Source organism: Schistocerca cancellata, chromosome 2, assembly GCF_023864275.1.
Source record: "Schistocerca cancellata isolate TAMUIC-IGC-003103 chromosome 2, iqSchCanc2.1, whole genome shotgun sequence".
Taxonomy (NCBI): Eukaryota; Metazoa; Arthropoda; class Insecta; order Orthoptera; family Acrididae; genus Schistocerca; species Schistocerca cancellata.
This window is the reverse complement of record NC_064627.1, coordinates 277686818-277713349: the sequence shown is the minus strand read 5'-3', so window position 1 is coordinate 277713349 and position 26532 is coordinate 277686818. Positions and strand designations below refer to the sequence as shown.

The 26532-nt window shown below is 39.6% G+C and overlaps 1 protein-coding gene across 1 annotated transcript in view; it reads right to left on the bottom strand.

Moving 5' to 3' along the window:
• LOC126161613 (NFX1-type zinc finger-containing protein 1-like) overlaps positions 1-26532 on the bottom strand; it is a 392892-nt gene that overhangs the window by 161615 nt on the left and 204745 nt on the right. Inside the window, exon 9 of the mRNA XM_049917568.1 lies at positions 14809-15124. Within this exon, the coding sequence (XP_049773525.1) occupies positions 14809-15124 (316 nt within the window). The remainder of the gene's footprint in view (positions 1-14808; positions 15125-26532) is intronic.

Below are 26532 nucleotides of genomic sequence, written 5' to 3'. Positions count from 1 at the left end.
TGTGTATGTTTGTGTTCGTTTGTGTGTCTGTCGACCTGCCAGCACTTTCATTTGGTAAGTCACATCATCTTTGTTTTTAGGTATATTTCTCCTTCGTGGAATGTTTCCCTCTATTATATATATATATATATATATATATATATATATATATATATATAATAGAGGGAAACATTCCACGTGGGAAAATATATTTAAAAAGAAAGATGATGAGACTTACCCAACAAAAGCGCTGGCAGGTCGACAGACACACAAATAAACACAAACATACACACAAAACTCTAGCTTTCGCAACCAATGGTTGCCTCGTCAGGAAAGAGGGAAGGAGAAGGAAAGACAAAAGGATTGGGTTTTAAGGGAGAGGGTAAGGAGTCATTCCAATCCCGGGAGCGGAAAGACTTACCTTAGGGGGAAAAAGGACAGGTTTACACTCGCACACACACACATATCCATCCACACATACACAGACACAAGCAGACATGTCTGCTTGTGTCTGTGTATGTGTGGATGGATATGTGTGTGTGTGCGAGTGTAAACCTGTCCTTTTTTCCCCCTAAGGTAAGTCTTTCCGCTCCCGGGATTGGAATGACTCCTTACCCTCCTTACCCTCTCCCTTAAAACCCAATCCTTTTGTCTTTCCTTCTCCTTCCCTCTTTCCTGACGAGGCAACCATTGGTTGCGAAAGCTAGAGTTTTGTGTGTATGTTTGTGTTTATTTGTGTGTCTGTCGACCTGCCAGCGCTTTTGTTGGGTAAGTCTCATCATCTTTCTTTTTAAATATATATATATATATATATATATATATATATATATATATACCTAAAAACAAAGATGATGTGACTTACCCAATGAAAGTGCTGGCAGGTCGACAGACACACAAACTAACACAAACATACACACAAAATTCAAGCTTTTTGTGTGTATGTTTGTGTTAGTTTGTGTGTCTGTCGACCTGCCAGCACTTTCATTGGGTAAGTCACATCATCTTTGTTTTTAGGTATATTTTTCCTTCGTGGAATGTTTCCTTCTATTATAACCATATATATATATATATATTAAAATGAAGAACTTCCTCCAGCTGTACTTAAGGTGTCAATTTTATTTTGGCAACTAGTTTCAACATTGTAACAACGTCATATTCAGGCCCATACACTTACTGACGACAACTGCGTGCAGCTGATACTAGAAGTCAGTGGTGAGATATGGACATACTCTAGGTGGAAGGTGGGTAGTAACTAGTATGAAGTTTAGACCGGTCTGAGCTTCATACTAGTTACTATCCACCATCCACACGGAGCACGTCCATATCTCACCACTGACTTCTAGTATCAGGCGCACGCAGTTGATGTCAACAAGTGTATGGGCCTGAAGATAATGTTACAACATTGAAACTAGTTGCCAAAATAAAATCGACACCTTAAATACTGCTGGAGGAATTTCTTCACTTTTAATTTAATTCTATATATTTGGTTTAGATTCCTTTCTCCATTTGCACTCAAAACATTTTTACATGGTTAACTTGGTTTCTAAATTAGTTTCACTCACAGATTTGGAATCTGCTTGCCCAAAGTAACAAGTCCTCTTTTCAAACATTTGTCATGTTGTGCTACTAAAAAAGGAGATAGACTGATTGCAAGAACTACAAGTCACCATTCCTATTTAATTAAAGCCAATCGACAACATCATTTCAGGAACTACACATCATCATTCCTGTTTCACTACACCAGGCAGCTACATCTTCAGCCATAATTCACAAGCCCAATGGATCATTAACAGCCTGAGACAATATCAAATCTGCATTAAACATTCATTGTTAAGTAGATACTTCACCAATTCCTCATCCAGAGGACATAACGGCTAAACTATTTGGAGGCCAATATTATTCAAAAAAGATTTGCCACATATTTACTTGCAATTCAGTAAAAAAACTCATGGTCATAAATATACTATAAAACAAATCTGTTTCACAGGACCCCTGTTCAACAATAGACTATGATACATATTCTGATTAATGAAATTCCCAATTCAAATCAATTTTCAACAAATGTTTTTTCGAAAATTCCAAATCTGATATTCAGAAACATATTTTTTGGGACTGATATTATGTTTGGTAACATTTATTTGAAATTTCCTGTTTTCTATATGCTCTGGAATATTTTGGGAACGAATTTTTATCTTTAACTTTTAGCAACATTAATTCTCCTATAGTTTCATTTGTATCTTCCAATTGTAATTGGCATGTATTTCACATTTTGAAATATTTCATTATGAAAATTTGTCATAGCATTTCCCTATCCTTAAAAAAAAAAAAGCCATTTCAATTTTGCGTAAATACCAAAAGAGATTGAGATGTTAATGTAGTAAGATTGTATTTTTGATGCTTTGCACCAAGGAGTGGTACTACCTTTGTTTAGTTTTTTTTTAGTTTTTGGGAGTAATGGAAAGAGGACAGTCATAAAAAGTGTTGGGCTCACTTCATATAAGATGGAGTGAATTGTGTCTAGGAAAAATGTCACTTTTAATTATTCTACAACGATGAAAATAAATTCAATATTATCAATTACGAAATCAGTGATTACTTAAAAGTGACTCCCTGTAACAAAATATGATTTATTTTAAAATGAAAAATGAGAAGTGAATTGTTCAATTAATTAAACTTGGCAGTAAACTATGACACATTTTCATCTACAAATTAATATCTTCACCAAAACATATTAAACCTGGGCCTCATGCAGAATCATACCCACACAATATATATTTGGACAAGCTGAGCCACTAATTACTTCAATTAATCAAGATGAGTATTATTACTATTTCTTAGTTTATGCAACAAACATAATTGGAACTGTTATTCTATAGTGCGATTTCCCATCATTTAATGTTATACATTTACATATCTAATAACTCAGACAAAGAAATCTTACTGTTTAAATTACAACAATTGAATAATTTCTCATTCACTGGACTCAAGTTTTGGGACTGTTAGAACCCTTTGATCACTATTGATACAACTGGTTACCATTTGGAATTTCAAGTATTCCAGCAATATTTATTAACAAATTTCGTATAACCAGTTACAATGATATGAGTATTATTTTTATTTGAACTGTAGGCCTATTTCAGCTATACTTCTTTCAGAATTTTCATGCTGATGGAGCATATAACATAACTCAGCTGAAGAGATCACCTGTCGCCATTCATTTATGCTAAGTTGCAGTATTGGGGTGCCAGTTCCTGCCTTTGTCACTGATAAACAGCAGTCAGCATGGGTGCATGAAATAGGCACCTGAAGCAGAAGCCTATGCACAGCCACATTTGATGGATACCCGCTGAGGAGACTGTGTTGATAGCTCCTTGGTTCATCTGAGTGGTTTGTTGCTCAACAGTTGCACAGCTACTAGCCTGTATATTTCTCCACAGCCATCGTTCATCCATTTTATCTATGGCCCGCAGTGCACCGCAGCTGCCTCAGCACCAGTTTTGGATAATACCATTTTGTCAAACGTGGCATATTTTCACCACGGTGGCAGGTGAAAAATGTACAAACTTAGCCGTTTCGAAATTGCTTCCAACCTTGGCCCATCACAGAACAGTTCACAGTAACTCTCTGCCATACCTTCCTATTCATTATAAATCCTAATCCCATTATATTATCTTCTGCAGCTGTTGGTATTACCCTATCTTCATCTAACCAGAAATCCTTATCTTCTTTCCATATCACTTGATTGACCCCACTATATCTGGATTGAGCCTATGCATTTATAGTATCACATTTTCTAGCTTTCTACTATGTTCAAACATCTGACATTCCAAACTCTAACTCTTAGTATGATACTCTTTCACTGATTATTCAATCTTTTTCTCATGGTTACATCTTCCATGGTAGTCTCCTATCAGAGATCCAAATGGGGGGGGGGGGGGGGGGGGCTAATCAGAAATCTTTTGTTGATGGGAAGAACATCATGGCACTTGAATTTTTCAGACCAGTTTCAACATCAAGCCACAAGATGTTGCCCTGAAACTCTATCCACTCATCCGCACTCTTTGGCAAGAATTTTGGCAGAAAGGGGGTGACTTCTTGTACTGTACATCTTGTGCAGCCATTGCTGAAGAAGTTTACTCAAAATTTAAGCAGTAGTTTGGTTTGAAACTGAGACCCCCAGAGGTTTTGATTATTAATTAAAGGTGCTGTCCCAAAATGACGGTTGCAAATTACTGTTGGAAATTAGAAATGGAATCCATGTTGCTACTAAAAAATCATTTTTGGTTCCATTGCTACCGCTGTTGCTACGGTTGTTTTTGTAGATTTTCTGTGCTTTTAAATTATGTAGTAGTATGCATTAGATTTGTTTAATGTGAAAATATATCTTTTTTTCTCCCTTTAGTTTGAAACAGTAACCACTTTTTTATATAAGGATTAAGAAACAACAAGCTATGGGCAAAGCACACCCAGTTCAGCAGTATTATGCAAAAAAAGTGATTTACTTGAAGCTAAGAAAATTATGAGTCTCCATTTATAAAGAGATACACTTCAAGATGCAATTAAAGGATATCACTATCAGGAGTTCCTTCACCATTAATTCGTTGCACTTGGTCAAAAACTAAAAAGGAAGAGAAAATTATGATACTTCATAGTTCGCTATAAAAACTTACTTTCATAGTTTGCTATAAAAACTTACTTGCAACACTATAAAATTTGGCAGCACACGACTAGTTAAATCACAAATGACATTAAAATATATGCTACAAAGGGTAAAATTTTTTCAGTTGACCTTTCTACACTCCTGGAAATTGAAATAAGAACACCGTGAATTCATTGTCCCAGGAAGGGGAAACTTTATTGACACATTCCTGGGGTCAGATACATCACATGATCACACTGACAGAACCACAGGCACATAGACACAGGCAACAGAGCATGCACAATGTCGGCACTAGTACAGTGTATATCCACCTTTCGCAGCAATGCAGGCTGCTATTCTCCCATGGAGACGATCGTAGAGATGCTGGATGTAGTCCTGTGGAACGGCTTGCCATGCCATTTCCACCTGGTGCCTCAGTTGGACCAGCGTTCGTGCTGGACGTGCAGACCGCGTGAGACGACGCTTCATCCAGTCCCAAACATGCTCAATTGGGGACAGATCTGGAGATCTTGCTGGCCAGGGTAGTTGACTTACACCTTCTAGAGCACGTTGGGTGGCACGGAATACATGCGGACGTGCATTGTCCTGTTGGAACAGCAAGTTCCCTTGCCGGTCTAGGAATGGTAGAACGATGTGTTCGATGACGGTTTGGATGTACCGTGCACTATTCAGTGTCCCCTCGACGATCACCAGTGGTGTACGGCCAGTGTAGGAGATCGCTCCCCACACCATGATGCCGGGTGTTGGCCCTGTGTGCCTCGGTCGTATGCAGTCCTGATTGTGGCGCTCACCTGCACGGCGCCAAACATGCATACGACCATCATTGGCACCAAGGCAGAAGCGACTCTCATCGCTGAAGACGACACGTCTCCATTCGTCCCTCCATTCATGCCTGTCGCGACACCACTGGAGGCGGGCTGCACGATGTTGGGGCGTGAGCAGAAGATGGCCTAACGGTGTGCGGGACCGTAGCCCAGCTTCATGGAGACGGTTGCAAATGGTCCTCGCCGATACCCCAGGAGCAACAGTGTCCCTAATTTGCTGGGAAGTGGCGGTGCAGTCCCCTACGGCACTGCATAGGATCCTACGGTCTTGGCGTGCATCCGTGCGTCACTGCGGTCCGGTCCCAGGTTGACGGGCACGTGCACCTTCTGCCGACCACTGGCGACAACATCGATGTACTGTGGAGACCTCACGCCCCACGTGTTGAGCAATTCGGCGGTACGTCCACCCGGCCTCCCGCATGCCCACTATACGCCCTCGCTCAAAGTCCGTCAACTGCACATACGGTTCACGTCCACGCTGTCGCGGCATGCTACCAGTGTTAAAGACTGCGATGGAGCTCCGTATGCCACGGCAAACTGGCTGACACTGACGGCGGCGGTGCACAAATGCTGCGTAGCTAGCGCCATTCGACAGCCAACACCGCGGTTCCTGGTGTGTCCGCTGTGCCGTGCGTGTGATCATTGCTTGTACAGCCCTCTCGCAGTGTCCGGAGCAAGTATGGTGGGTCTGACACACCGGTGTCAATGTGTTCTTTTTTCCATTTCCAGGAGTGTATTTACATGCATAACACATTGGCTCGAAAGAACCATGGGAGAAATTAAAACAAACCTATGAGGACTCAGGGTTTTACCAAAGAATAGGATTACAGAGAACCGTCTTAACAAGTAGAATGTAAAACAATGTCTCTCATGATCCTCATCCTTCTGAAATGTTGTTATTCAGCCTAGTGTCCCTTGAGTCATTTTCCATCCCATTGTCTTGTAATTGTAATTTGACTTTTTGTGATTCTGTTTGATTCGCCTCCTCATCTGTGTATGAAATATATTTTTTGTTTGGATCCAGAGAATAATTTGGTGTTACTGGTTTGTCAGTAACAAAAGAACTCTAAAGTGCCAATAATAGGAAATTCAATTTAAAAAAAATTACTACAGGAAGAACACTATGACGTGTGTGGCAATCTGAGTTTTAATGATGCAGTTCAAGTAAATGAGAAGGACAACACCAACAACCCACACTATAATCCCAGATGTGCAAGATGTTGCAACTGCAAGAAGTATGGACACCTCTTGAAAAACTGTAGCAGTAAAATAATTTATAAGACATTCTCAATGATCCAGTTTTAGCTAAAAATACACGAAGTCTAGTATGTACATTCTGGTGCATCAGCACATATGTCAAAGTACCTACGTGATTTGTATTTCACAAACTCAAGAGCTGAGTTCACAAGTAGTAGTGATTAATGATGGCAACATACCTGTTAAGGGGACAGGTTGTATTCATATTGAAGCACTAGTAGGTATGGAGAAGATAAATTTGTTCCATTTATGACAACTGAGTGGAGTTTAATTTTCCATAAGAAAATAGTGGAATAGGGCCACTCAGACATTTTTCATGATAGTGGCTGTCGCATTCCTGATGCAGAGAAGAAATTGACTGCCATACCATCATTAATCAATGGATCAACCAAGTGAAACAAAGTAAGTATTAAAGCAAAGTGTCCATCCTTATCTAATGAAGCAGACCTATGGAGTGTAAGATTAGGTCACCAACATTCACATATGAAGTAAGAATTACGAACAGGTTTGACCAGTTGCATTAGGTATCAAGGAGCTGCCAACAGTGCGGGCATTATGTGGCTAGAAGGTAAGCAAACTAAATTAGACTTCCCTACCCACATTCCATTTCTGGAGCTAAAAGGATTTTGGAATTAATACATTCTGATTTGTGCAGCCCAATGTCGACCACATCAATGTGGGAGCTAAATATTTCCTACCTGTAACTGATGATTTTTGAAAAAGATGTCCCTTCCTCTGTCAGCAATAAATACAAAGTACCTCACAATTTTAAAAGTTTGTGATGAAAGACTTTGTCTCTTACAACCTGATAATGGAAAGGAATACATAAATGAGAGATCAATGAAATTTTTAAAGGGCAACAGAGTTAAACATCAAACCACAGTTTTTCACATTCTTGAACATAATAGTGCAGCAGAGAGATAGAGTATAACTGTAATGATAAAGAGCGAGATGTGTGTTATTTGATGAGAAATTACCTATGAAATTTTGGGGCCATCGGATCACCACCAGAAGCAGCCTTCTTATGGAAGAAACACGGCCTCTGAAATCTGAGATTATTTGGCAGCAAAACATTTGTCCACATATTAAAGAAATTTGTTGAGAGCACGGTTGCTGGATACTGCCGAGATAGCAGTGCATTTAAGTTGTTCCATCTGCTTCAGTAAACAACTACTAAAGCTAGAGACAAAATGTTTCAAGAACAAACAATTCAGAAGAGAATTGACAAACTAGTAACATAAAATTATTCACTGGATCCAAACCAAAAATATACTTCATACACAGATGAGGGGGAGAATCAAGTTACACTTATAAGACAATGGGGTGCAAAATGACTCAAGGGACACTACGCTGAATAAAAACATTTTCTTTTAAACTACAAATCATCTCAACAATTACTCAGAAGATCTTCCTGAATACTGGACACAAAGAACATGGGCAGTTATGTTTTCAATCACATTAAAGATTCACTAGAATCCACTTTGGAAGAAGCATTGCAATCTAAACACTCTCAGAAATTGACTCATGCAATTCAAGATGATCAAAAGTCACATGCAGAAAATCAAACTTGAGAATCAGCAATCCTGCTTCTAAGTAAAAAAGTTAAAAATCCACTGTGGGTCTACAAGACAAAAAGAGATTTACAAAGGCAAATAATTCACCGTAAAGCCCATCTGATGGCTAAGGGATTTGCACAAGTCAAAAGTTTAGACTATGAAGCAACATGCGTACTGGTAATAAGATACAATAAGCAAAGATATTTATTTAGTCTAGCTGCCCAATACAACATAGGCACATATCATTGCAATGCAGTTAAACGAGAGTTGTTCAATAAGTAATGCCTCACATTTGTTTAAAAGCCATTAATATACACAAACAGACATCCTTGTTGGTGCTTCACATGTGATGTTTGTTCTGTGTGCTAGGGAAGTTTCAAACTGTTCTGGCACATGGCACAGCGGTAGTACAGTGTCAAAATGGTGTTCACACATGGCTCACTATGGCTCACATAAGCAGCATGCTGTTATTGAATTCTTGAGTGCAGAAAAAGGAACCATGGTGAACATCTATAAATGTTTGTGTGCAGTGTATGGCAATGCTGCAGTTGATAGGGAGTACAGTTGGATGATGGATAAAGAAAGTTACAGCCTAAGGAAATGCAGAAACAGAGCTCCACGATCAGCCACACTTGGGACATCCTCTCACAGCCACTGCTCCAGACATGCTGAATTGTGTCGATGCCATAATTCGTGCCAACCAGGGCATCACAACTCGATTCTCTATGGGGTACACAGTTTGAAGATGACGAGAGTGTCAGTCATATAGTGAAAACATGGCTACGTCAACAGGACAAGAGCTTTTACTAGGAGGGAATACATGCTCTTCCACAACGTTGGTGTATGGCCATAGATTGTGATGGAGACTATGTAGAAAAATAGGACATGGACAAGATAAGTTGATTTATATTGTCACCAAATTCTGACTCTTAACAATACATATGTTCTAAGAAAATAATGTGGGGCATGGGCATTACTTATTGAATGATGCTTGCAGCTTTTTCACAGACAACTTGAAAGAAGAAATTTATGTTAAAATCCCCACAGTTGACTACATGACAAAACAGTAACAGACAAAAGCATTGAAAGACTTAAGAAATCAGTCTACAAAGTTAAACACAGATACTGCTGTTGGAATATCAAACTGGATAAAGCTCTTTTAAGTTTAAATTTCAGCAGGTGCACAGCTAACCCCTGCGTTTACCACAAAATCAAGGAAGGGGTATATTCATTGTATCAATTTCCATAGGTGACATTCTGATTTTTTCTAACAATTTGCATCAAGAAAATTCATTTAAAGAGAAACTAAGGGAACAATTTCAACTAGAGGACAATGATTATGTGAACTTTATGTAATAAAGAGAAACCATTATGTGTCATGTTTTATACTTGTATAGAATTATGTATCGATTTTTTAAAGATAATATATCTGTGTCGGCGAGTACTGGAACCACCACAGACGATACTTACTAAATACCAAACAAAGATGTATTAAACTGAGTATAAATAGTAGTCACCGAGCATTAATTTCTCTGTCGTCTTTTTGGAGTTACATGAGTAGGAAGAGCCTGTGACGCTATATTGAATGTTTGTGTAGCATTCTTTTGTCAAGATTCAGAGACACCATTAGGCATTGATTTGTAAAGGTATGTAAGAATATAATCTGTCTAAATGTTTTGAATAGAGTTACTTAGTGAAAACTTGCATTATGATATGTAATCAGCTTGCCTGGTATTTTATCCCATCCTTTTAAGACATTTTCAGCTATTTAAATATTATTCGTGGTGCAGAGCTGCGCTGCGAACGAATGAGCCACTGCCGCGGCACATTCAAACTACATCTAATGAAACCAATCATACCGCAAAGAAGTGGACAGGTAATAGTGAACTAAAATTATTCCTTTCAGCTTTAGGGATTGCAGGGCAGAGCAGCAGATTTTATAATGTGTTTTACAGGTGGATGCGGGCTGTGGATGATGTTATATTATTAACACTTAAAAAGGATAATTTACCTTCATGACATAAAAGAAATCTTGCTGTGCGTAGTTCTGGTCTGGCAAACATTATAGTAAAAACATTTTCTCTCTGATAATTGTCTCATGTTCATCGTGGTACTTATTGGTGTTTTAATGTTAACAAAAATCCACTGCAAAATTTTGATATTGAACAAACATTGCATACTGTAACATCAGTATTGATAACAAAATAATTTTCAGTAGCCTTTTCAATAACTGTAGAGAAATAAAGATATGCTGACAGAAACGAAACAATGTTCCTTCTATAGAAAACCAGTTTCAGGATAATAAGAACATAAATCTATTTTGTTTAGTTGAAAATTAATGATCCAAAGAAAGTCACAGCACAGCATCCATAAAAAGTATTTCAGGGCTCTTTTTGTAGCAACATTTTTTATCACATCCATTTATCAATATATTAGTTGTTACGCAAGCAATAAAAAAGAGAGAGAAAACCTATGATACAAATTGAACGTTAGAGAAGTATAACAGGCAAGACTATCAGCTGATCTCCTCACTGCCACATAATAATAAAATATTAACTCACAAAATGAGCCCAAAGACAGGCATAGAAAGGGATGCCATGAAGAATGACCCATACAGAGAAGCAGTATGGCCGCTAATATATGCACAATTAGGTACAAGACCAGATCTTGCATATGCAACTAGAGTGGTAAGTCTGTTTAATAATAACCTAGAAATATCCCACCGACAAGTTATAACTAGGCTCCTATGGTACCTAAAGGAAACTTAAGATTTCAAACTACAGTTTCCTAAAGATGAGGGCCATGACGTCACAGGATAAACCAATGCTGACTGGGCTGGGGGCCCTGGGGATAGAAACTTGATTACTAGTTTTTTTGGATAAAGTAATGATGGGATATTGGGCCACATTATTATAAAACTACTAAATTGCCAACATTCTGACCGACTTGCTGCAGACCTCTTCAAAGCAGTTCACTACTGTATACTGTCACTTTTGGTTATTTGGGGGTTACCAACAGGAAAAAAAAAGGAAAGAAAAAGAAAAAGTAACAGCAACATCTCTCTTGATGACAGCAGCACAGTACATCACATTAACTTCTGTCTGTCAGGAAGCACTTTGACTGCGATGGTTGCTGAAAGAATTATTCCATTCCCAAAAAGATGGCCCGATTTAAAGTTGTGCAACAACAAAGGTGCACCATTCTTGAAGTTTTCCTGGCATACTGAATATTCAATGAGGTTTCGGGATTGCAGCCAGATCATGTTGACTTCTTACCACAGTATTTCAGCTGGCAATCATCCATCCATCTTCAAGTGAGTGTCTGACACTAGAGACTGCAAGTTCCTGGCATCAGTTTTATAACAAAAATTGGCATGGAAAAGCATGCACACAGGCAACCATCACAGGAGTGTCCTCTATTGAAATATGTGCCCTCTGCAGATACTGTTCTATCTGTGGCACGCAGACACCTGCGTAATGGTGAAACTACATGTCCGTCCTCTTTCAGAATGTGCGCTTGCAACGCCAAAACCAGATGTCAGATGTTGCCAGATGTGTCATTATGAATAAACTGTTTTCCCTCAGAAGAAATTAGAGTTCACCGGGTACCAAGCCTTGTTTTGTTGAAAGCTGCCATCATGATTGATAAGATTTTGTGCTAGACGTATTTCCATAGATACTTTAATTACTGAATCACAAGAAGTTCTGGCTGGGGCCAAGATTTTTGTGGCAGGAAAATCCATAGCGTGTCCTGTTGTAATACGATGTTCAGCTATGGCCAACTTACTGGGCTGCAAAAGACAAGCGTTGCACTCATGTTCAACGCACCTTTCATGTACTGTGCATATTATCTGACCTACATAAGCTTTGCAACTCTGGCAAGGAATTTTGTACATCCTTGCCCTCCGCAGACCCAGATCGTCTTTTACCGAACCGAGAAGTGCACCAATCTCTGCCAGTGGCCAGGAGATTACTTTAACTTTATGTTCCCGTACGATCCTGCCTACTTTAGATGAAAGGTTGCCGACATATACAAGGAACACCCCGGACTTTTAACAGCATCTTATCTTCTTGATGTTGTGGGTGGTCAAGTTTCTTCCTCCTTAGCACTGTGCTAATCTGATGGGGAGAGTAACCGTTCTCTTCGAAACACTCTGCAGTCAATTTAACAGTTAAGTTTTTGTACTCCGTAACACTGTCTGTGCTCGGGAAAGGCTCGAACTCAGGCCCTACGCCAAGAACCCTGCCTCTGACTAATTTTATTAGTGCTGTTGAGGAAGTTGTTAGACCTCTTCCTACTGATGCTGCAGAAGAAATAAGACATGAAACATTTCGCGCATTCACGAAAGCTCCACCTCAGAAGAGCTTCATTTCTGCCACAGAGAGGGCCACACTATGAAAGCTACGAGAAGATCCTTAAACAGTAGTCTTACCAGAGGATAAGATAAATGCTACCACGCTGTTGCCTCATGAGGTTTATGAACAGAAAATTTACAACTTGCTGAGTGAACCAACCACTTTTTTATGGAAGACTTTGAGGAAAGGGTACTTGATTTGGCAGAACTTGAACTGAGAGTCTTCTGGCGATAAATGGATGGCACACGCTCCATGGTGAAGAACAACTGTCAATTCTATTGCAATATCTGAATGCAATCCACAAGAATATCCAGTTTATGATGGAAATAGAGAAGGATGGTTGCTTATGATTTTTGGACATCTTGGTTAGTACGAGAGTGTACGGGTTATTAGGGCATTCTGTCTAACATAAGCTCACACATACAGACCTTTACCTGTAAGTGTCGTGTTGCCATCAGTCTTCACAAACTACCAGCATCCTTAGAACATTGGTGAACCTGTCACATGTTGTTTCTGATGGAGACTGCCTTACAAAGGAGCTAGAACATCTATATTTGGTGTTCAAAGACAATGGTTACTCTCCACATCAGATTAGCACAGTGCTAAAGAGGAAGAAACATGACCACCCACAACATCAAGAAGATAAGGAGCTGTTCAAATCCAGGGCATTCCTTCCATACGTCGGCAATCTTTCATCTAAAGTAGACAAGATCCTAAGGAAACATCAAGTTAAAGTAATCTTCTGGCCTTCGGTGGTGATTAGTGCCCTTCTTGTTTCGGTTAAATACTATCTGGGTCTGCAGAAGGCAGGGTTCTACAAAATTCCTTGCCAGTGTGACAAAGCTTATGTAGGTCAGATGATACACACAGTACATGAAAGGTGTTTTGAACATGAGCACCACACTTGCCTCTCACAGTCCAGTAAGTCGGCCGCAGTTGAACATTGTACTTACCACAGGACACACTATGGATTTTTCTGCCACAAAAATCTTGGCCCCAGTGAGAACTTTTTGGGGTTTGGTAATTAGTGAATCTATGGAAATATGTCTAGCACAAAATCTTAAACATCGTGATGGCGGCTTTCAACTGGACAAGACTTGGGACCCAGTGATCTCTCTAATTTCTTCTGAGAGAAAACAGTTTATTCATAATAACACATCTGGCGACACCTGATGTCTGGTTTTAACGACGCGATCACGCATTCTGAAAGAGAGTGGACATTTACTTTCACCTTTATGCATGCATCTGTGTGCTACAGATATAACAGTGTCTGCAGGGGGCGTGGATTTCAATAGAGGACACTCCTGTGACGGCCGCCAATGCGCATGTGTTTCTGCACCAATTTTTGCTATAAAGCCGATGCCGGGAACTTGCAGTCTCTAGTGGAGGACAGTCACCTGAAGATGGATGGCTGATTGCTAGCTGAAATATTGTGGCACAAAGTCAACATCATCCAGCTGCAATCCTGAAACCTCATCGAATAAAGGTACACCAATTAAACACAAATGGATAGAAACGACACACTAAACACATTACTACCAGCCATTACTTCATCGCAGAAAAAACTGATTCAGAAGAAATAATAGCGGATCAATTTCAACAAATGGAATGGTTGCAACATGATGAAAAAGCTCGTGCCAAGCTCCAGACATCATCAACTAATACAAAAATCTAGACTATGCAAAGTACAGAGTGGCTTTGCTTCTAGTGGGAGTGCTGTAAATTATGAACTAGAAATCATACCCATACTAGAAAATCATCTTTGGCACCATTGCTACATATGTTGCTGCTGACACTTCTTGTAGGTGTTCTGTGCTTTTACCTTTTGTAATAGTTTATGTAACATTCACTCTGTGTGAAAATAAAACATTTTTTCTCTTTATTTTCAATCCATTATTGTTTTTTTTATTCAAGGATTAAAAAACAACTGTCTTCGCAGTAAAAATAGAAGACAGTAGTTCTGCATTTGTGAGTTGTACTTGTGTGTGTGTGTGTGTGTGTGTGTGTGTGTGTGTGTGTGTGTGTGGTCTGCTTCTGGAAAAGCACTATTTGTTTGAAGTTTAGCAGGTGTATTCATTCTGTCTGTCTGTCAGCATTCTGTCTGTCCATGTGGTGAGTAGCAATCTGTCCTTTTCATACTGTTCACATCTAAATTAGGTTTTTAATACACAACCTACCTGAAGGTGATCTGGATCATTTGCTGCATGGCAGTTCCATGTACAGCTATGACCACAAAGTAGCCTGTCTTCACAAGGAAATGAACACTTCACATTTTTAACATCTTGAAAGCAAAGTTTCTTTGCTGTGTGTTTACATGGTTCCAATACAGCTTCCACTACTTCCTTGCAATGATACTTGGTAATATCAACGTGACATGCTATTGTTATTATATGTTGACATGGAAGCACCTTCTCCACAGATGTTTCACAGTTTCCACAGTCTTCGTAACATTTTTTAAGGCACTTGTGACCCAATGGACACTGTTTTGGAACCCTGAATAATAAATGGAAAGATTTTAAAATTTCATTAAATAATAATAATAATCTATGTTAGCAGTATTTTTGAAAATCTACAATAAGTGGATGAATACATAATGTAACCACATCACCAGCATACAAGTACTTGGCATGATTCACCTTATAAAAAAAAGTGTAAACTTACATATAACCGACGTACAACAAGTTTCAAAATTATTGAAAACAAGGAAGAAAATGTACTTGATAAATCTTTTTCAATGAATAATAAAAATATATTTTATGGTCCCAGGAATCAACCTGGGAAGAACTCTCGGCTCTGTTAAACGGGAGTGAAATGCATAGTTGGCACATTCATGTAGGAGTAAGAAAAATGGCACATTCATGTAGGAGTAAGAAAAATATCACCTACCTGTCACCATCAACATCAATTCTCTCCACACGGTAGCTGAGACAACATTAGATGTTTTCACGGAGCACATTTTGATAATGGCACCATAAGAGAAAGCATTCATAGATCAAAATGTGATGAAATCACGGGACTACAGGATCTATAAAGCTTAACCGGATCAGACAGTGATGAAGAATGTACCTCATTAAGGGGTTCATCATCAACAACACAATAGCAAACTTCAGTCTCCTTCTCATCTATACCCATGCTCCATCAATAGCTCGATAGCAAGAATAAGAAGGATATTGAAAAAGTATGGTACCTCTAAAGAGAAGTAGAAGAAACAATAGATATTGTTCTTGAACATCATACAACTATCACAGTGAGGGACTTCAATGGTCCGATTGGGAAGGAGAGAAGAGTCAAGAACTCAGTCGGAGAGTTCACAACCAAAAAGAAGACCAATGGACAGCAACTCACTGACTGCTGAAGAAACTAGAAATATGACCAAAAATCTGCACCACTCAACCACCTTCCCAGGAAAGCTAAGACATGAGAATACCTCATTAGTCCAGATCCACTTGTATCATGTTACTTTAACAGGAAAAGAAATGAGGAAATGCTCAATGTGAAGGTATTGAAAAGTACTACCACTGATTCAGACAAGAATCTGCCACTGACCAAAGCAAATTTCATTCCACTCTCAAACTACTAAAATAACAGCTGCCATAAACCACGAGTACTGGATTCAAACCAGCTCATTTCCAAGACAACAATAATTTCACTGACGCCCCAATTAACAACAAGGATAAAAAATACAGAATGCCACGACTGATGCTTCCATCCCACAGACCGAGAAGAACATTTATGGTCGACAACAGCATGTATCAAAGTGACTGCTAACTATAGAAGCTTCGAAACAACTCGGAAAGTCACACCCAATATTACAAGAAACACTATGAGACAACACAACAAAGATGTTTTCTACCAACTGGAAACAAACTTCCAGACAAATGATGCCAGAGATCTTTATCAAACCCACAGGCCAGACCTTTCACCTCTGGAGACCAAATGCTAAACTGAAACTTACTAATCAGGACTGCATGGCTGATCTAGCTGAAAATTTTGACACACTCTTCAATTCAGATGAACCTGAGGAGAAACTACACTTTGAACCTATGATTGTTAATAACTTAGATAGTCTCCCTCCCATGAACTAAAGTGGAGATCCAGACAATTATTTTCAAACTCTAACCTAACAGAGCAGCAGGGTGACATGGTATCATAGTGGAGCTGTGGAAAGGTGCAGATAAGGAGACAATCCACACTATTCCTGGCATCATAGCCAAGATCTGGGAGTCACAAGATTACAGCGTTAATAAGACTCTGACACAGGAAAGTATCAAGCCAGATTCATGAAATCAAGATCATGTGCTGAATAGGCGTCAAACCTCAAAACCACCCCTAATATACGAGTTATATAGCAATCTTTTCTAGATTGCATGTGGAATGAATCAACTTATACACTAAGAGGCAAAAGCAGCCACTGCAATATACCAACAACAAATTAAACTAGAATAAATCTAGTTGCACAGACAATTATGGGAATTACTTCTAAATTACTTTACATGTGCTTATTAGGGGCGGGGAAAGTTACTTTGAAAAAAGTCACTGATGCTTCCGTTTACCCTAATAAGCTGCTGCTTTTGCCTAATAGTTTAAACAAAACATTTACTTTGCACAGACAGCATAGATATAATGGCAAAGTCAAGATCAGTTTAATACAAAGCTTATAGTTACACAGGAATTATGTCCCCGAGTTCAAATATTTCCAAAAATTATAGCTGGAGTTGTTAAAGAGGTATCTGTTTACTACTGGCAACACACTATAGACCATGCATGGCAACCAGCTGCCTGCAACCAAGATGTGACACAATATTAGTTTCAATACAGCCATCAGAAGAAATTCAAGAGAGAGTCAGGTTCTTGTATTGAATTCCGTGTGGGTCACATTTTCAGGTATCTGCCATTCTGTTGTTCACGTTTTTCCAGTGTGGCTTTTGTATATTACAGCTGATAAATGCTAAGTTCAAGCAATTATGACTTTTAAATTTCTTAAAACGTACAAAGAAATGGTGGTTTAATGTATTTACAATTACAGATACAACTCATGCCTATCAAGATCAATCATCAAATGTATTTTCAGACAAATATTTAAAAAGTGCCTGCTAGTGGTGTCTGTGGATATCAACACACTAAAATTGGAACACTCCAATGACCTGGTTGGTTTGGTTTGGTTGTTTGGGGAAGGAAAACAGACAGCGATGTCATCAGTCTCATCAGATTAAGGAAGGACGGGGAAGGAAGTCGGCCGTGCCCTTTCACATGAACCATCCAGGCATTTGCCTGGAGCGATTTAGGGAAATCACAGAAAACCTAAATCAGGATGGCCGGACGCGGGATTGAACCGTCGTCCTCCAATGACCTGCCTGAGGCCATATTTCATTTTTCTATTCTTTCTCATAATAACATCATTAAATCATACTTGTCCACTGTGAATCTATTAGAACACTGCTACTGTTAAAATTGAAGGTAATTTATAATGATTAGCTGCACACAGCTGCTTTTATAGGCATTTATTTTTCCATGATGACATTTCAAGATGCCTGGTATCCCATCTTGAGAGGTTAGTATTTACTTGTGTGTCACGAACATTTTTCTTTCCTAACGCCACCATAGCATTTTTTCAGCATTTGTTTTTCAGACAACTGTTGTAAAATGTCGTAACTAAAGAAACAATGTTCACAACACATAAATAAATGTAAAATCTGAAGACGGGGTGAACATAAAATGAATGTACATTCAGAAATACATTTTGAGTGTAATTTGTTGGCCTGGCATGTCGAGAAAGTGGTGCCATTCGTATCGGTATGTTATCCCATGATCATTAATGTTGTGAGCTCCAGTTTTGACATCATGTGCTAGGAGCACTGCTGTCGTGTCACATGGCGAGCCAGCCCACAGGTCACCAAAGGTTGTCCATGCCTGTTGTAGACATCTGCAGAGCATAAAACTCAATTTTGAACCCTAGATACGGATGTATCAATATGCATGCGACATCGTGTACCTAATATGTTCAAAACTGCCGCACATAAAAACGGGATCTTGCAGTGCTCAAACCTTAGGTTCTATTGGTAATAAAAAGGTAGGGCCAAGTGTATCGGATAGCCCTTGGGCTAGGTAACATTTATATACCCAATAGAAGGATCACCTTAGTGTCACTGTTCTACAATACAGGGTCAAAGTATGAATATTACGTACTTCCTCCTCCTCAGGCAAATGGAGCAAATCGGTTGGCTCTTTTTGCATTTGATGTAGTCTATAATGTGCTTGACGGGAATTATGTAGGCACCATTAGTTCCTGGGTGATTCGATGGAAAACCCCAAAGAAGTGATTTTTCGCCATATTTTTGCTGTCTACCCAAAACCAAAGCCGAGCTGAGGATTCCAAGACAGCTACGCACAGCAAACGGCCGAAAATTTTATGATAATATTATGAAAAAAGAAAGCAGGTGTTGACAGATGTGAAAATTACCGAACTATCAGTTTAATAAGTCACAGCTGCAAAATACTAACACGAATTCTTTACAGACGAATGGAAAAACTGGTAGAAGCCAACCTCAGGGAAGATCAGTTTGGAACACGTGAGGCAATACTGACCTTACGACTTATCTTAGAAGAAAGATTAAGGAAAGGCAAACCTACGTTTCTAGCACTTGTATACTTAGAGAAAGCTTATGACAATGTTGACTGGAATACTCTCTATCAAATTTTAAAGATGGCAGGGGTAAAATACAGGGAGCGAAAGGCTATTTACAATTTGTACAGAAACCAGATGGCAGTTATAAGAATCGAGGGGCATGAAAGGGAAGCAGTGGTTGGAAAGGGAGTGAGACAGGGTTGTAGCCTCTGCCTGATGTCATTCAATCTGTATATTGAGCAAGCAGTAAAGGAAACAAGAGAAAAATTCGGAAAAGGTATTAAAATCCATGGAGAAGAAATAAAAACTTTGAGGTTAACTGATGACATTATAATTCTGTCAGACACAACAAAGGACTTGGAAGAGCAGTTGAACGGAATGGACAGTGTCTTGAAAGAAGGATATAAGATGAGCATCAACAAAAGCAAAACAAGGATAATGGAATGTAGCCGAATTAAGTCGGGTGATGTTGAGGGAATTAGTTTAGGAAACGAGACACTTAAAGCAGTAAAGGAGTTTTGCTATTTGGGGAGCAAAATAACTGATGATGGTCGAAGTAGAGAGGATATAAAATGTAGACTGGCAATAGCAAGGAAAGCGTTTCTGAACAAGAGAAGTTTGTTAACATCGAGTATAGATTTAAGTGTCAGGAAGTCGTTTCTGGAAGTATTTGTATGGAGTGTAGCCATGTATGGAAGTGAAACATGGACAATAAATAGTTTAGACAAGAACAGAATAGAAGCTTTCGAAATGTGGTGCTAAAGAAGAACGCTGAAGATTAGATGGGTAGATCACATAACTAATGAGGAGGTATTGAATAGAATTGGGGCACAACTTAACAAGAAGAAGGGACCGGTTGGTAGGACATATTCTGAGGCATCAAGGGGTCACAAATTTAGCATTGGAGGGCAGCGTGGAGGGTAAAAATCGTAGAGGGAGACCAACAGATGAATACACTAAGCAAATTCAGAAGGATGTAGGTTGCAGTAAGTACTGGAAGATGAAGAAGCTTGCACAGGATAGAGTAGCATGGAGAGCTGCATCAAACCAGTCTCAGGACTGAAGACCACAACAACAACGTTAACAACAATTATGAAAATGATAGTTGCTACTCACCATATAGCGGAGATGCTAAGCCGCACATAGGCACAACAAAAAGACTGTCAGCGAGCAAGCATTTGGCCAAAAAGGCCTTCATCGGAAATAGACAAAACACAGGCACACTCACGCACGCACGCACGCACGCACGCAAGAGCCCCCCCCCCCCCCCCCACACACACACACCTCTCCTGACCACAGTCTGGCCTCAGCAGCCACAGACAGTGGTTGTGTGTGTGTGTGTGTGTGTGTGTGTGTGTGTGTGTGTGTGTGTGTGTCTATTCCTTATGAAGGCCTTTCTGGCCAAAAGCTTACTTGCTGACAGTCTTTTTGTTGTGTCAATTGGTGACAAATCATCTCTGTTAGATGGTGAGTAAAAACAATCCTTTTCATAATGTTGTCATTACTCCACCCTAGATTTTCCACTGTTTGAAATTTTTATAATATGTTCTCAAGATCGCAATGTCAAACAACTTCAAAAATTTCGTTCATATCTTTATCTATTTCCAAGATACAGAGGTTCAAATTTACCCTGCTTCTACACATAAAACCCGGTATGAGGTGAAATCTAAATAATAAATAACTGCAGCAAATTGCTCAAATTTTAACAGTATATTCTCTGAACTTTTATGTAGAAGAGCCATCTCTGTGTTTTCAAAAATCTATATCCATTATTGAGAAACGCCCCACAAAGAGACTGCCTACACTACACTTGTCCACCCTCTTTTAGAATACTGCTGCGCGGTGTGGAATCCTTATCGGATAGGACTGACGGAGTACATCGAAAAAGTTCAAAAAAAGGCACCACATTTTGTATTATCACGAAATATGGGAGAAAGTGTCACAGAAATTACACAGGATTTGGGTTGGACATCGTTAAAAGAAAGACGTTTTTCAATGCGACAGAACCTTCTCATGAAATTCCAATCACCAACTTTCTCCTCCGAATGCGAAAAAAATTTGCTGACACCGACCTACATAAGAAGGAAGGATCACCATGATAAAATAAGGGAAATCAGAGCTTGTACAGAAAGATATAGGTGTGCATTCTTTCAGCGCGCTGTATGAGATTGGAATAATGATGAACCCTCTGCCAAGCACATAAATGTTATTTGTTGAGTATCCATGTAGATATAGAAACTTGTTTTTTGGGTACCAAAACCCAGCCGCGGAAAATAGCTGTAATTTAGACTATGTTTTCCTAAGGTCCTGATCTCTAACAACTTTGAAAATTTTCTTCATATTTTTATCTGGTTTATTTTTATACAGAAGTCCAAATTTACCCTATTCGCACACATAAAATACGCAAGTAAAATCTGGTGCGAGGCAAAAATGTACTTTATAAAGTGACATGTCTCTGTTATCTTCTGGGAACCCCACGATGTAGTACTGAACCACATGAAAAATTTTTTGCACGTAAAATATGGTGTAAGAAATAAAATTAGTTTTGTGTTATTTCAACTTCACATAAGTAAGCTTTCTAAATTTTACTGATCAATACATTTCTTTTTACATTAGTTGTATAAAGATGGGAACCAGCAGAAAAATGCTCCTATCAGAGTATGAAAAATCTGAATATGTTCCTGTTTATTTAAAAGACTCTGACAGAAAAGTGGGGTACCAGCTGTGTCATTCTACTTCTCAGCACCTTTAACTATTTTCACAAAAATTCTGGCATGCAAATATATTCATGCTTTTTTATGCTGCGAGAGAAGAAGACATTTCCACTGGCATAGAAACGGAAAAGTAATAAGTACTGGAAGATAGTAGACAGTAGACAATGGCAGTGTGAGAGAAACAGAGGGACACAGTGGCAGTGGAACATACTTGACAGTGACAGAACATTGATACGATAAGAGTCTAGGAGACAGCACCAAGGGGGGAGGAACCAAAAGAGAGAGAAGGTGAAAGCTGGTGAGAACCCGTGATAATGAGTGATAGAGTATATGACAATGGCAACAAGGAAAAGAGAGGGACAGTGACATTGAGAATAGACAGTATTGGTAGGAAGGAAGGAATGAGATATTAGCAGTTAGAGAGAGCAAGAGGTAGACATTGACAAGAAGAGGAGACTGTAGTATTAGGACAGAACAAGGGGGACTGTGGCTGTGACACAGGAGACAATGACAGAGAAACACAATGAGACAATTACAATGAGCTGGGTTGAATGAGTGAGTGAGAAAGTGCAACTGGGAGTGGATGGCTATAAGTGACTTAGAGCGATGGACTAGTGGGTGTGAGTGAGTTGCAGCTGTGGGAGTTTGATGTGAGTTGCATGTTAAAAAAAAACACAAGCATGTACGCATGCTAAAATTTCTTATACATGATGAGGAAGGTAGAACAAGGCAGTTGGTATCCCACTGTCTCCCTCCTGTTCTCTCTCTCACTACTAATGTCTCATTCATTCCTTCCAACTGCTGCTAGATCTTCCCACTGCTCACTATCCCTCTCTTCCTCATTGTCACTGTCACATACTCTGTCTCTCTCATTATCACTGGCTCTCACCCACTTCCACACTTCCTGTTTCTCTATCCTACCCCCCCCCCCCTTTTTCCCATCCTCCTGCACTGTCTCCTTCACACTTTTCCTAGTCAGAGTCTTTTAAATAAACAGGAATGTAATCCCTTTTTGTGTGCTCTGAGATGAGCATTTTTTCTGCTGATCCTCTATATGTTTATAGTATTGGATATGCAAACTGCATCCGAAATTATTCATTCATATTACTACCACAAATACCATAAAAGAGTATACAGGAGGGAAGGTAAATGCTTTGAGTGGTGGTAGTTTTAATGAGTCAGAAAAAAAAAGTAATATGAACATAATGCCCTGTTCCTAATAGTTTCTGAGGACAAATGGAGGTGATAGTCAATGAAATACTGTTATCTAATGTTTTGTTTAATTATGTAAATTTTCTTACAAAAGATGTTCAAAAAGTCTGTCAACTGCAATGCAATACATAGACAGCTGCTGTATTGCTTATCTGAGCTCATTTGTACGGTCCTTTACTTCAGCACACACATGTAAAATAAGAGCGAAAAGTTCCTCCTTTGTGAAGTGCACACTGAAATGCTCAGTAAAGGCAACACTACACAGTCTAATGTCACTTTGGTTGTATTTGAACATATTGCTGGTGAAGGACATGTGACTGATGCCTGTCATTTTCACACAGTTGTATGCTAGATACAGTTTAAGACAAGAGCATATTCATTTGAAGTTTTTTGTTCAGGATCACTAATACTATCTTTCCTCTTGATTCTCCCTCTATGTATTGGCACATAAGTATAAGAATCGCTTGGTCCCTGAAAAGGCTTGGACAAGATATTTGGTTTACAATGTTACGCAATATTTGTACTGCAAGCTTCTGAAGACTGGACTTTTTTGTAACCTCGGATGTACTGCACCAAAAAAATTATGCCCTACAACAGTACTCAGTGAAAGTATCCTAGAAATCCTGTATGCTTGTCAACAGAATACGGAAGATGTCTAAGCACTGTCCTGGCGTAAGCTGTCGCCAGCACACCAGTCAGCAAACAGGTTGCACGAAGATCAATAACAGGTGCTGAATCAAGTGCACCTATCAGGAGAGAGGCCAAAGACAGACTCGCAAGTGATGTGCTGCCAATGCCGTCTCAACCACCAGTACTTAGATCGCTGCCACGAACTGGAGGGCCCAGAAAGTCACAGATAGTCAGTCGCAGTTGGAGTCACAGTTGTATTTGGCCGTAGTTACTAGCTCAGTCACTACTCCAGTTGGTGTCTGTCAGTTCATGGCACTGGCTATGGGAGTGTAATGTTTATAGCAGGACTTCGCCAGCAATGAGGCTAATGTAGATTATTAAGGAAGAGCTTGTACCACAACAACTTGCTTAGAGATAAGTAGCTTTCTGTTTTGGTAAATAAAGAACCCTGTTAATACATGTGTGCAGTTGTGTGGTAGAAAGAGGATGCCAGGCACCAAACATCATCCTCTCCTTGCTTCCAATGGTACAAAAGTCTTCAGTGTCAACGATGACACAAAACTGGCGGTGAGGATAATTCAGTGCAGAAGCAGATTTTGCTTGCTTCTCTTATGTTTTCGGTTGCAGGGGTGATCATTTTGCTAATTTCTTGTTGTGTTCTTGCCTGTATTCAAGGAGGGGAGCCGCAGAAGTAATCAAATTTTTCTTTTCAGAGGCCTTGCTTGCTTTTTTGTTATAACATATTTGTGTAAACCACGGCTACTACACCCCCTGCCCCTGTGCTTGGCCACAGACGACCAATGTGAAGGATCTAGCACAAATTTGTCAGTTCCAGAACCATAAAACTGCTACTCTGCTGACGATGATACAACAACTACTGGCTGCAAAAGCCGCGTCGGCCGCACAACAGAGCAACAAATCAGTCCAACAAGTGCCGCCGACCAGCATACCAACATTCTGCCAATTTAACGGCACAAAAGAGGAATGACTTGAATACCTGACTCAGATCCAAGCATATTGTCAAGTTTATCGTGTTGAAGGTACTGCAAAGCTACAATACTTTCTTTCAATTGCAGGGTCCCCAGTGTTCAGGTTAATACAAAAACTATTCCTAATGGCGTCTCCCGAAGAACTCAGCTATGAAGAAGTAATTGCTGCATTAAACAAGTACTACGACCAGCAAGTTCAAGTAGCTGCAGCCAGATATCAGTTCTTTCGCTTGCAGAAAAAGCCGGAATAGATGTCCCATCAGTGGTACACAGAATTAAAGGGCATGACTAGGAAGTCTAAATTTAAGTGTAGTTGTGGCAACTTTTAAGAATGATTTAATGATTAGAGATGCATTAACATTCAGTGTCTCAGATATTTGAATGCGAGACAGATCTTAAAGTACTCTGCTCCATCACTTAGTGTTGCAAATCTTAGAGCAATATGAGTCGGGTGCCATAGCGCTCAATAAGTTTGACCAGGCCCCGATTTGTTGGGCAGATTAGCCCCTTGCTCACGACCGCACCAAGCAGCCACAACAACAAGTGCATACACAGATGCACGGACAGCCACGTAGACAATTAAACAGACCTGTTAAGGGACTGAAGTCTTGCCCTAGATGTCTAGCTGGCCATAAAAGACATGATTGCCCATCATGTAATACAACATGGACAAAAGGCCATGTCCAAGCAGTTTGTTTGCAATGGCACAAACACGCCAATTTTGTCCGCATCCAGGAAAAACAGGCTCATGCATGTGGAGTGAACGTTATGTTTTCCAACTCTACAACAGGTTCTCACAAAAGTAAGATTAAGGTTGTGCCTCCTCCTCGACCTAGTGCTGTGCAACAATCGTTCTAACAAACTATTTGCCACATTACGAATTGTTGGCCATTATGTGAACTTTCAGTTAGACACAGGTGTCTCAGTAACTTTGCTTAATCATGCCATGTACAAACAGTTAGGCTCACCATGCCTTTCTAAATCTAGCAAGCACCTCACTGCTTACAACGGACAGGAAATTCCAGTGCTTGGACAGTGTAGTTTGCCTGCCATTTACAAATCCCACACTAGGACTGTGAATTTTACTGTGTTGAAATCATGAGACAGTGAGAACATTTTCAGTTTAGATGCCTTCATTTTGTTTGTCCTCAGCATCCAAGACAATATACTTTCCACATCGTCTTGTGACCCAAAAGACAGTGCCACTAGCTTGCTTACAGAATTTTCTGAACTGTTTTGAGAAGGCATGGGAAAAGATACTACCTTTGTAGTGTGTGTTACATTGAAAGACAATGCACAGCCTAAGTTTTTTCGGGCCTGCCCCTTTCCATTTGCTTTAAGAGACAAAGTAGCCAGTGAATTGAAAGAATTGCTCCCATTCAAGCTAGTCAATGGGCAAGGCCTCTTGTTTTGTTGCCTAAGCCTTCTGGTCGCCTTCACATTTCGAAGAGTGTGACATTTTTCAAACTGAACTACAGTACTTAGCTGATGTGTAACATTTTTCAAACTGAACTACAGTACTTACGTCATGTGATAAACAGTCAGGATGTGAACCCCATCCAATCTCATTTGCTTGCAATCCGTGACCTACCTGTTCCTTGCAATGTGTCTGGACTGCAGTCAGTACTAGGCATGATGACTTACTACAATCGGTTCATTCAGAATTCTGCACAGATCGCGGCTCCATTGCATCGCTTGAGTCACAAAAATCTACCTTCGTGTAGACTAAAG